The 11,499-nt window shown below is 54.3% G+C and overlaps 1 protein-coding gene across 2 annotated transcripts; it reads right to left on the bottom strand.

The window, feature by feature from the left end:
• Window positions 1-370: 370 nt before the first annotated feature.
• LOC137466349 (protein YIF1B-like) lies at window positions 371-9,551 on the bottom strand. 2 transcript variants are annotated; one of them, XM_068178107.1, is made up of 8 exons: window positions 9,261-9,548; window positions 8,947-9,185; window positions 6,759-6,863; window positions 5,282-5,360; window positions 4,680-4,737; window positions 3,328-3,483; window positions 1,742-1,835; window positions 371-608 (listed from the first exon to the last, which is right to left on the bottom strand). In XM_068178107.1, exons 1-8 carry the CDS (start codon window positions 9,277-9,279, stop codon window positions 453-455), a joined length of 906 nt encoding a protein of 301 aa, XP_068034208.1. In that variant the 5' UTR covers window positions 9,280-9,548; the 3' UTR covers window positions 371-452. The 2 variants fall into 2 exon arrangements, with proteins under 2 accessions (XP_068034208.1, XP_068034209.1); XM_068178108.1 differs by lacking the exon at window positions 371-608 and adding an exon at window positions 871-939 and having other exon boundaries at window positions 9,261-9,551.
• Window positions 9,552-11,499: the final 1,948 nt, after the last annotated feature.

The raw sequence follows: 11,499 nt of genomic DNA, 5'->3' as shown, positions 1-11,499 counted from the left end.
ATTCCAGGATTTTTTTTGGGAATTCTGGGTTTCCGGGGCGTCTCCCCAACATCCGAAACCCCAAAATTTGGGAGAAACCCCAAAAACTCAACTCAAAGCCACCAAAACTCCTTCAAATTCCATTTACTGAAGCCCCCAAAAACCACGGGGATTTTTTTGGGGTGAAACTCTGGAATCCCAGGGTTTTTTCCTGGCAATTCTGGGATTTTCCTGGGAATTCCAGGATTTTTTTTTGGGAATTCTGGGTTTCCGGGGCGTCTCCCCAACATCCAAACCCCCAAAATTTGGGAGAAACCCCCCCGAAAAAAGAAATCACCACAACTCCTTCGAGTTCCCTTTATTGCAACCCCCCAAAAACCGCGGGGATTTTTTTTGGGCGGGACTCCGGAATGCCGGGGCTTTTCCCCGGGAATGGCGGGGTTTTTTTTGGGAATTCTGGGCGGGGCTGGGGCTCAGCGGAGCAGGTGGAAGGTGAGCCAGTACATGAGGAGGGGCTGGGCGGCGGCGATGGCCATGGTCAGGTACATCCGCAGCTGGTTCTTGGCGCCCCGCACCAAAACCCCCTCGGCCGCCGCCTCCGAGAGCAGCTTCAGCCGCAGCGTCCGGATCTGGGGAAAATTCGGGATTTGGAACCTCGGGATCGACCCCTGGGCTCCTGAAAATCCCAAAAAAGGAAAAAATCCCCACCAAAATCCCATTAAAAACCCCAAAACCGGCCCCTAAAGCCCCTCGGCCGCCGCCTCCGAGAGCAGCTTCAGCCGCAGTGTCCGGATCTGGGGAAAATTCGGGATTTGGGACCTTGGGATCGACCCCTGGGCTCCTGAAAATCCCACAAAAGGAAAAAATCCCCAACAAAATCCCACTGAAAACCCCCAAAATCGGCCCCTAAAGCCCCTCGGCCGCCGCCTCCGAGAGCAGCTTCAGCCTCAGCGTCCGGATCTGGGGAAAATTCGGGATTCGGAACCTTGGGATCGACCCCTGGGCTCCTGAAAATCCCAAAAAAGGAAAAAAATCCCCAACAAAATCCCATTAAAAACCCCCAAAACTGGCCCCAAAACCCCCTCGGTTGAGGTGTCCCAGAGCAGCTTCAGCCGCAGCGTCCGGATCTGGGGGAATCCCAGGAAAATTTGGGATTTGGAACTTTGGGATCGACCCCTCAGGTCCTTAATTCCCAGAATTCCCACAGAATTCCCACCAAAATCCCATTAAAAACCCCCAAAACTGGCCCCAAAACCCCCTCAGCCGCCGCCTCCGAGAGCAGCTTCAGCCGCAGCGTCCGGATCTGGGGAAAATTCGGGATTTGGAACTTTGGGATCGACCCCTGGGCTCCTGAAAATCCCAAAAAAGGAAAAAATCCCCACCAAAATCCCATTGAAAACCCCCAAAATCGGCCCCTAAAGCCCCTCGGTTGAGGCGTCCCAGAGCAGCTTCAGCCGCAGCGTCCGGATCTGGGGAAAATTCGGGATTTGGAACCTTGGGATCGACCCCTGGGCTCCTGAAAATCCCAAAAAAGCCCAAAATCCCCCCAAAAAATCCCATGACAAAGAGTCAAAATCAGCCCCAAAAACCCCAAAACTCAGAGCACAAACCCTCCCTGAGCATCGTTTCAAGGATGAAATTTTGGGGAACTCCTGGAAATTCCGAGCAAGTTCCCCGGAATCCTGCCAATCCCAAAGACCCCAAATCCCCCAAAAAAACCCCAAAAAACCCCAAAAGATGCCCAAAAACCCCAAAAGCTCACCATGAACACGAAAATGCTCAAACAGCACCAGCTCAAGGCCACGTAGTAGCCAACCCGGCCCAGCAGCAGCCCGGCCACGAGCCCCACGATCATCCTGAAAACGGCACAAAAAGGGGATTTCACCCCAAAAATGTGCGATTTCACCCCAAAACTGGGGATTTCACCCCAAAAATGTGCGATTTCACCCCAAAAACGTGCGATTTCACCCAAAAAAAGTGCGATTTCACCCCAAAAACGTGCGATTTCACCCCAAAAATGTGCGATTTCACCCCAAAAACGTGCGATTTCACCCCAAAAACGTGCGATTTCTCCCCAAAAATGTGCGATTTCACCCCAAAACTAGGGGATTTCACCCCAAAACTGGGGGATTTCACCCCAAAATTGGGGGGTTTCACCCCAAAACCACCCCAAACCCGTGGGATTTCAGCCTAAAATTGTAGGATTTCACCCAAAATGTGGAATTTCACCTCAAAACCACCCCAAAATGTGGGGTTTTACCCAAAATTGGGGGGTTTCACCCCAAAACCACCCCAAACCCATGGGATTTCACCCTAAAATTGTAGGATTTCACCCAAAATGTGGAATTTCACCCCAAAACCACCCCAAAATGTGGGATTTTACCCAAAATTGGGGGATTTCACCCCAAAACCACCCAAACCCGTGGGATTTCACCCTAAAATTGTAGGATTTCACCCAAAATGTGGAATTTCACCCCAAAACCACCCCAAAATTGGGGGATTTCACCCAAAATTGGGGGATTTCACCACAGAATTGTGGGGTTTCCCCCCAGACTGTGGGATTTTATCCCAAAAATGTGGGATTTTCCCCCTAAACTGTGAAATTTCATCACAAAAAACTGGGGTAAAACCCCGAAATTTTGGGGATTTTGGGATTTTGCTGGGTTGGGGAGGGCGGGGAGCGCTTCTGGGGGCAAAGCGAGAAGTTTCGAGTGGGATTCTGGGGAATTGGTGGCGATTTTGGGGGAATTGGTGGCGATTTCGGGAAATTCGTGGCGATTTTGGGGACTTCATGGTGATTTTGAGGGAATTCGTGGCGATTTTTGGGGGAATTCTTGGCGATTTTAGGGGAATTCTTGGCGATTTTGGGGAATTCACGGCGATTTTGGGGGAATTTGTGGCGATTTTGGGGGAATTCACGGCGATTTTGAGAGAATTTGCGGCGATTTTGGGGGAATTGGTGGCGATTTTGGGGAATTGGTGGCGATTTCGGGAAATTCGTGGCGATTTTGGGGACTTCATGGTGATTTTGAGGGAATTCGTGGCGATTTTGGGGGAATTGTCGTTGATTTTGGGGGAATTGGTGGCGATTTTGGGGGAATTGGTGGCGATTTCGGGAAATTCATGGCGATTTTGGGGAATTCGTAACGATTTTGGGGGAATTCTTGTCGATTTTGGGGGAATTCTTGTCGATTTTGGGGAATTCTTGTCGATTTTGGGGGAATTCTTGTCGATTTTGGTGGAATTGTTGTCGATTTTGGGGGAATTCGTGGCCATTTCGAGTTTCTTTTTTTTTTTTGGGACTTTGGGGAGGGATTTTTGGGGCGAAAGCCCCGGGTTTTGGCTCACCCCACGTATTTGTAGCCGGCGAAGGCCAGGAGGTCGATGGGGGTCAGGTCGGTGCTCACGGTGACCAGGTAAAGGCTCAGCAGGACGCCCAGCACCTCCAGCAGCAGCCAGGCCATCGCCGAGCTGGCCACCAGCCCCAGGCTGTCCGGGGAAAACCTGCGCGTTCGCCCCAAAAACGGGGGGAATTGGGAAAAACTGGGAACAACTGGGGGAAACTGGGGGAAACTGGGAAAAAATGGGAAAAAAATGGGGGAAATTGGGGAAAAACTGGGGAAAAACTGGGAAAAAACTGGGGAAAAACTGGGAAAAAACTGGGAAAAAACTGGGAAAAAACTGGGAAAAAACTGGGAAAAAACTGGGGGAAAAATTGGGAAAAACTGGGAAAAAATTGGGAAAAAACTGGGAAAAAACTGGGGGAAATTGGGGGAAAAATTGGGAAAAACTGGGAAAAACTGGGGGAAATTGGGGGAAAATTGGGGGAAATTGGGAAAAAACTGGGGGAAATTGGAGGAAAATTGGGAAAAACTGGGGGAAATTGGGGAAAAATTGGGAAAAAATGGGGGGAAATTGGGGAAAAATTGGGAAAAAATGGGGGAAATTGGGGGAAAATTGGAGGAAATTGGGGGAAAATTGGAGAAAATAATTGGAGGAAATTGGGGAAAAATTGGGGGAAATTGGAGGAAATAATTGGAGGAAATTGGGGAAAAATTGGAGGAAATAGGCGAAAAACTGGGGGAAATTGGGGAAGAATTGGGAAAAAATTGGAGGAAATTGGGGAAAATTGGGGGGAAATTGAGGAAAAATTGGGGGGAAATTGGTTTTTTGGGGCTTTTTTTGGTTTTTTTTGCTTTTTTTTGCATTTTCACGGGGGTTTCTTGAGGGTTTTTTAGGGGAATTTTGGGGATTTTGGTTTTTGTTTTTTTTTTTGGGGGGGGGTTTTAGGGTTTCTTTGGGATTGGGCAAATTCCGGGATATTTGCTCAGAATTCCACCAGCCCCAGGCTGTCTGGGGAAAATCTGGGGATTCACCCCAAAAATTTTAGGGTTTGGGGTGGATTTGGGGTGGGGGATAAATTTGGGAGGGTTTGGGGGAAAAACAGGGGGGAAATGGATTTTTTGGGGAGCTTTTCAGTTTTTTTTGGGGTTTTTTTGGGACTGGTGAAATTCCTGGGAATTTGCTCACAGAAAATCTGGGAATTTTGGCCCAAAATTTCAGGATTTAAGGTGGTGGAAAAAGGGGGGAGGGTTTAGAAGAAAGCGATTGGGGGGAAAAAAAAAGGGATTTTGGGGGATAAAGGGGATTTTGGGGGGAAAAAACCGGATTTTTGGGGGAAAAAAAAAGGATTTCTGTACCTGTTTTGGGTGCCCAAAGCGAGGCCGGCCAGGAGGATGTAGGTGAGGAAGGCCATGGCTGTGAGGGAGAAATTTGGGAATTTTCGGGTTTTTTATGGGGGAATTTCGGAGGTTTTTTGAAATTTTTGGGAATTTTGGGGGTTTCAAGGGGTTTGGGGGAAAATTCGGGGGATTTTGGGGCTTTTGGGGGGGAGATTTTGGGGGGATTTTAGGAATTTTTGAGGAAACTTTTGGGGACTTTTGAGAATTTTGGGGGCTTTTGGGGGTCCTGAGATGGTTTTAGGGATCCCAAGATGGATTTTGGCGGTCCTGGGGGGGGTTTTGGGGGTGCCAAGCTGAATTTTGGGGGTCCCAGGGTGGATTTGGGGGTCCCAAGATGGATTATGGGGTCTTGGGGGGTTATTTGGGGGTCCCAGGGTGGTTTTTGGGGGTCCCAAGATGGATTATGGGGGTCTTGGGGGGTTATTTGGGGGTCCCAGGGTGGTTTTTGGGGGTCCCCAGCTGAATTTTGGGGGTCCTGGGAGGTTTTTGGGGGTCCTGGGGAGTTTTGGGGGGTCCCAAGATGGATTTTGGGGGTCCCGGGGAGTTTTTGGGGTCCCTACCCGGGATGTAGAGGTCGGGGGCGTTGACATCGAAGCGGGGGGCGACGGGGGTGTCCTGCTGGTACCGGACCTGCCAGTCCTGGGGGGCGACGGGGGTCAGGGACCCCAAAAACACCCCAAAATATTCCAGAAAACACCCCAAAACACCCAAAACACCCCAAAACAACCCCAAAATACCCCAGAAAACACCCCAAAACAACCAAAATACCCCAAAACACCCCAAAATACCCCAGAAAACACCCCAAAACAACCAAAATACCCCAAAAACGCCCCAAAATACCCCAGAAAACACCCCAAAACAACCAAAATACCCAAAATATCCCAGAAAACACCCAAAACAACCAAAATACCCCAAAACTACCCCAAAATACCCCAGAAAACACCCCAAAATAACCAAAATATCCCAAAATACCCCAGAAAACACCCCAAAACACCCAAAATATCTCCACAACGTCCCAGAAAACACCCCAAAATCCCAAAGCCGTCCCCAAACACCCCAAAATCCCCCAAAGCCACTCCCAAAGTGTCCAAAGTTTCATCTAAACCTTTTCCCAGTCCATCCCAGCGCGCCCCAATCCCAACCCAGTCCTCCCAGTAACCCCAACCCCTCTCCCAGTAACCCCAAAAACCCCTCCCAGTAACCCCAAACCACTCCCAGTAACCCCAAAAACCCCTCCAGTAACCCCAAAAAACCCTCCCAGTAACCCCAACTCCTCCCAGTAACCCCAAAACCCCTCCCAGTAACCCCAAAAACCCCTCCCAGTAACCCCAAACCACTCCCAGTCCCTCCCAGTAACCCCAAAAACCCTCCCAGTCCCCCCAGTAACCCCAAAATCCCCTCCCAGTAACCCAAAATCCCCTCCCAGTAACCCCAAACCCCTCCCAGTCCCCCCAGTAACCCCAAAATCCCCTCCCAGTAACCTCAAACCCCTCCCAGTCCCTCCCAGTAACCCCAAAAACCCCTCCCAGTAACCCCAAACCCCTCCCAGTAACCCCAAAATCCCCTCCCAGTAACCCCAGTAACCCCAGCCCCTCTCCCAGTCCCTCCCAGTAAGCCCAGCCCCTCTCCCAGTAACCCCAGCCCCTCTCCCAGTCCCTCCCAGTAACCCCAAAATCCCCTCCCAGTCCCCCCAGTAACCCCAAAAACCCCTCCCAGTAACCCCATTGCCTCTCCCAGTCCCTCCCAGTAACCCCAGCCCCTCTCCCAGTCCCTCCCAGTAACCCCAGCCCCTCTCCCAGTAACCCCAGCCCCTCTCCCAGTCCCTCCCAGTAACCCCAGCCCCTCTCCCAGTAACCCCAGCCCCTCTCCCAGTCCCTCCCAGTAACCCCAGCCCCTCTCCCAGTCCCTCCCAGTAACCCCAGCCCCTCTCCCAGTCCCTCCCAGTAACCCCAGCGCCTCTCCCAGTCCCTCCCAGTAACCCCAGCCCCTCTCCCAGTCCCTCCCAGTAACCCCAGTCCCTCCCAGTCCTCCCAGTACCGGGTGGCCGAAGGGGAAGACGAGCAGCCTCAGTTTCCTGCCCACGTACACGGTGTCCACGGCAAAGTAATACTTGAGGCGGCCCACGGGCACCCAGCGGCCCAGCTGCGCGCGGCCCGCGCCGGACCGGTTCGGACCAGTTTAGCCCACGTCGGACCAGTTTAACCCAGTGCAGCCCGGTTCGGACCAGTTTAGCCCACTTCGGACCAGTTTAACCAGTTCGGACCAGTTTAACCCAGTTTAACCCAGTTCGGACCAGTTTAACCCAGTCCGGTTCGGACCAGTTTAACCCAGTGCACACCAGTTTAACCCAGTCCAGTCCAGTTCGGACCAGTTTAACCCAGTTCGGACCAGTTTAGCCCAGTTCAGACCAGTTTAACCCAGTTCGGACCAGTTTAACCCAGTTCGGACCAGTTCGGCCCAGTTTAACCCAGTTCGGCCCAGTTTAACCCAGTTCGGACCAGTTTAACCCAGTTCGGACCAGTTTAACCCAGTCCAGCCCAGTTTAACCCAGTCCAGTCCAGTTCGGACCAGTTTAGCCCAGTTCGGACCAGTTTAACCCAGTCCAGCCCAGTTTAACCCACTCCAGCCCAGTTCAGCCCAGTCCAGCCCAGTTCGGACCAGTTTAACCCAGTTCAGCCCAGTTTAACCCAGTGCAGACCAGTTCGGACCAGTTTAACCCAGTTTGGACCAGTTTAACCCAGTCCAGTCCGGTTCGGACCAGTTTAACCCAGTTCGGAACGGTTCAGACCATTTTAACCCAGTCCAGTCCAGCTCAGTCCAGTTTAACCCAGTTTAACCCAGTTCAGCCCAGTTTGGACTAGTTTAACCCAGTTCAGACCAGTTTAACCCAGTTTAACCCAGTTCAGACCAGTTTAACCCAGTTCGGACCAGTTTAACCCAGTTCAGCCCAGTTTAACCCAGTTTAACCCAGTCCAGCCCAGTTTAACCCAGTTCAGACCAGTTCGGACCAGTTTAACCCAGTCCAGCCCGGTTTAACCCAGTTTGGACCAGTTTAACCCAGTCCAGCCCAGTTTAACCCAGTCCAGCCCGGTTTAACCCAGTTTGGACCAGTTTAACCCAGTCCAGCCCAGTTTAACCCAGTCCAGCCCGGTTTTTATCGCTTTCCCTTTCCCCCCTTTTTTTCCTGTTTTTTTTTACCATTTTTCTTCCTTTTTCCCGTTTTTTTCCTTATTTTTCGCTTCCCCCCCATTTTTTCCTCTGGTTTTTCCCCATTTCCCCCCAGTGGTTCGTTTTTCCCCATTTTTCCCCTATTTCTCCCCTTCTTCCCCACTTTTCCCCCCATTTTTGGGTTTTCCCCCCATTTTTGGGTTTCCCCCCATTTTTGGGTTTTCCCCCCATTTTTGGGTTTTCCCCCATTTTTTTCCCATTTTTTCCCATTCCCACCCAGTTTTTGACTTTTCCCCCGTTTTTTCCGCCGTTTTTTCCCCATTTTTTTGGTTTTTTTCCCATTTCCCCCCACTATTTTCCCCATTTTCCCAATTTTTTTCCCATTTCCCCCAGTTTTTCTCGTTATGTCCCGGGTTTTCTCCATTTTCCTCCGGTTTTTCCCGTTATTTCCCCGGTTTTCCCCCACCCTCCCCCGGTTATTCCCCGGTTTTCCCCCCGTTATTCCCCCGGTTTTATCCCCATTTCCCCCCGTTATTCCCCCGTTATTCCCCGGTTTTCCCCCCGTTATTCCCCGTTTTTATCCCCATTTCCCCCCGTTATTCCCCCGTTTTTATCCCCATTTCCCCCCGTTATTCCCCCGGTTTTATCCCCATTTCCCCCGTTATTCCCCCGTTATTCCCCCGTTATTCCCCCGTTATTCCTCCGTTTTTATCCCCGTTATTCCCCGGGTTTCCCCCCGTTATTCCCCCGTTATTCCCCGTTTTTATCCCCGTTATTCCCCGGTTTCCCCCCCGTTTTTCCCCCGTTACTCCCCGGTTTTCCCCCCGTTATTCCCCGGTTTCCCCCCCGTTATTCCCCGGTTTTCCCCCCGTTACTCCCCCGTTTTTATCCCCGTTATTCCCCCGTTACTCCCCGGTTTTCCCCCCGTTATTCCCCGGTTTCCCCCCCGTTATTCCCCCGTTATTCCCCGGTTTTCCCCCCGTTTTTCCCCCGTTATTCCCCGGTTTTTCCCCCCGTTTTTCCCCGGTTTTCCCCCCGTTATTTCCCCCTCGCTCACGTTCCCCTCCACGTGCGAGGCCAGGCTGCTCCCGTAGGCCGCGGCCAGCGAAGTCACGGGCTCGGCCAGGAACGCCCCGGGCGGCCCGAACGCCGCCGAGGCCGCGGCCGAGGAGGCCGAGGAGGCCGAAGGCGGCGGCGGAGCCCCGAACCCGCGGCCCGGTGAGGCCCCGGTAGCGCTCGTGTCCTCGAACAGAGGCCGCGGATCGGCCAAGCGAGCGGGCCCGCGGCGCTTCGGGGCTAAAAAGGAAGGGAAAGGTGAATCTCAGGGGGGTTAAAACCCGAATTTCCCTCACGGCGCCGCCAGCAACTCACGGGGAGCGGCGGGGTCCATGGCGGCGGCGGCGCTTCCGGGTTCGGCCTTACCGGGGGTCACGTGGGGGAGACGGGAGGTTGTGATTGGCCGAGAGAGCGGAACTTGTGCCCGGAGTTAAGATGGCGACGGTGCCGAGAGTTAAAATATGGCGGCTGCGGCGTTCTGGTTGTTTCCATGGCAACGGGGGGGGTCCAGCGGGCTCGTGACTGCTCGGCGTGTCTCCGAAGTGTCCCCAGCGGTGCCGCCACTGCTGCTGGGGCCGCGGGAGCGTCACGGGCTCCGGTAGGGTCCATAACGGCGGCTACGCCTGGGTTTGGCACCGGGAATCACGTGGGGAAGGCGGGAGGTTGTGATTGGCTGAGAGGGCGGAAGTGGTTGGCGGGAAGGGGGGGGGCTCCTGCCCGGAGTTAAGATGGCGGCCGTGCCACGCTGGGGCTGCCATGGTAACGGGGGCTGCGCCGGGGCCTAGCGCCCGCCCGGGATGTCCCCGGGCCCGCGACGTCCCCGGGGCCGCAATGTCACGGTCAGGGCAGTGGCCCTGGTGGCTGGGACGTCCCCAAAGCCCTGGTGTCACCAGCGCTGTCCCCAAAGCTGGCCTGTCCTCAGGGACGTCCCCAAATCCATTTTGTCCCCATGATGTCCCCACGGTGTCCCCGTGTCCCCAGCCCCTCTCCCGTGTCCGCTGTCCGTCCGTGTCCGTCTGTGTCCATCCGTGTCCGCTGTCCGTCCGTGTCCATCCGTGTCCATCCGTGTCCGCTGTCCGTCCGTGTCCATCCGTGTCCATCCGTGTCCGTCCATGTCCGCTGTCCATCTGTGTCCGTCCGTGTCCGCTGTCCGTCCGTGTCCATCCGGGTCTGCTGTCTGTGTCCATCCGTGTCCATCCATGTCCGTCCGTGTCCGCTGTCCGTCCGTGTCTGCTGTCTGTCCGTGTCCATCCGTGTCCGCTGTCCATCTGTGTCCGCTGTCCGTGTCCATCCATGTCCATCCGTGTCCATCCGTGTCCGTCCGTGTCCGTGTCCGCTGTCCATCCGTGTCCAATGTCCGTCCGTGTCCGCTGTCCGTGTCCATCCGTGTCCGTCCGTGTCCGCTGTCCGTCCGTGTCCGCTGTCCGTCCGTGTCCGCTGTCCGTCCGTGTCCATCCGTGTCCGTCCGTGTCCGCTGTCCATCCGTGTCCGTCCATGTCTGTGTCCGCTGTCCGTCCGTGTCCAATGTCCGTCCGTGTCCACTGTCCGTCCGTGTCCGGCCATTCCGGCCCCGGGGCAGCTCCGGCCTCAGGCCCCGTGACCCTGGGCGGGAGGGGGCCACCAGTGCACCCAGTATGGACCAGTGCTCCCAGTATGGGCCAGTGCTCCCAGTATGGGCCAGTGCTCCCAGTATGGGCCAGTGCTCCCAGTACGGACCAGTGCTCCCAGTATGGACCAGTGCTCCCAGTATGGCCCCAGTGCTCCCAGTATGGACCAGTGCTCCCAGTATGGCCCCAGTGCTCCCAGTATGGGCCAGTGCTCCCAGTATGGACCAGTGCTCCCAGTATGGACCAGTGCTCCCAGTACAGACCAGTGCTCCCAGTATGGGCCAGTGCTCCCAGTACAGACCAGTGCTCCCAGTATGGGCCAGTGCTCCCAGTGTGGACCAGTGCTCCCAGTGTGGACCAGTGCTCCCAGTATGGGCCAGTGCTCCCAGTACGGACCAGTGCTCCCAGTGTGGACCAGTGCTCCCAGTATGGCCCCAGTGCACCCAGTATGGACCAGTGCTCCCAGTATGGCCCCAGTGCTCCCAGTATGGCCCCAGTGCTCCCAGTATGGACCAGTGCTCCCAGTATGGACCAGTGCACCCAGTATGGCCCCAGTGCTCCCAGTACGGACCAGTGCTCCCAGTATGGACCAGTGCTCCCAGTATGGCCCCAGTGCTCCCAGTATGGACCAGTGCTCCCAGTATGGACCAGTGCTCCCAGTATGGCCCCAGTGCTCCCAGTACGGACCAGTGCTCCCAGTATGGCCCCAGTGCTCCCAGTATGGACCAGTGCTCCCAGTATGGACTGCCCCATAGGAAAAGGGTGAGAAATGTGAGAGAAAAGGTGAAAAATGTGAGAGAAAAGGTGAAAAATGTGAGAGAAAAGGTGAAAAATGTGAGAGAAAAGGTGAAAATGTGAGAGAAAAGGTGAAAATGTGACAGAAAAGGTGAAAATGTGAGAGAAAAGGTGAAAAATGTGAGGGGAAAGGTGAAAACGTGAGGGGAAAG

The sequence above is a fragment of the Anomalospiza imberbis genome, unplaced genomic scaffold (assembly GCF_031753505.1).
Source record: "Anomalospiza imberbis isolate Cuckoo-Finch-1a 21T00152 unplaced genomic scaffold, ASM3175350v1 scaffold_183, whole genome shotgun sequence".
NCBI classification, from domain to species: Eukaryota; Metazoa; Chordata; class Aves; order Passeriformes; family Viduidae; genus Anomalospiza; species Anomalospiza imberbis.
The sequence above is the reverse complement of the archived record's forward strand: the minus strand, read 5'-3'. Positions and strand labels throughout refer to the sequence as shown.

Coding starts and splice junctions, on each gene's coding strand:
- LOC137466349 (XM_068178107.1), bottom strand. Junction 6,864..8,946: donor CCTCGCACGTGGAGGGGAAC/GTGAGCGAGGGG, acceptor GGCCGCGCGCAG/CTGGGCCGCTGGGTGCCCGT. Junction 4,738..5,281: donor CCCCGACCTCTACATCCCGG/GTAGGGACCCCA, acceptor TCTCCCTCACAG/CCATGGCCTTCCTCACCTAC.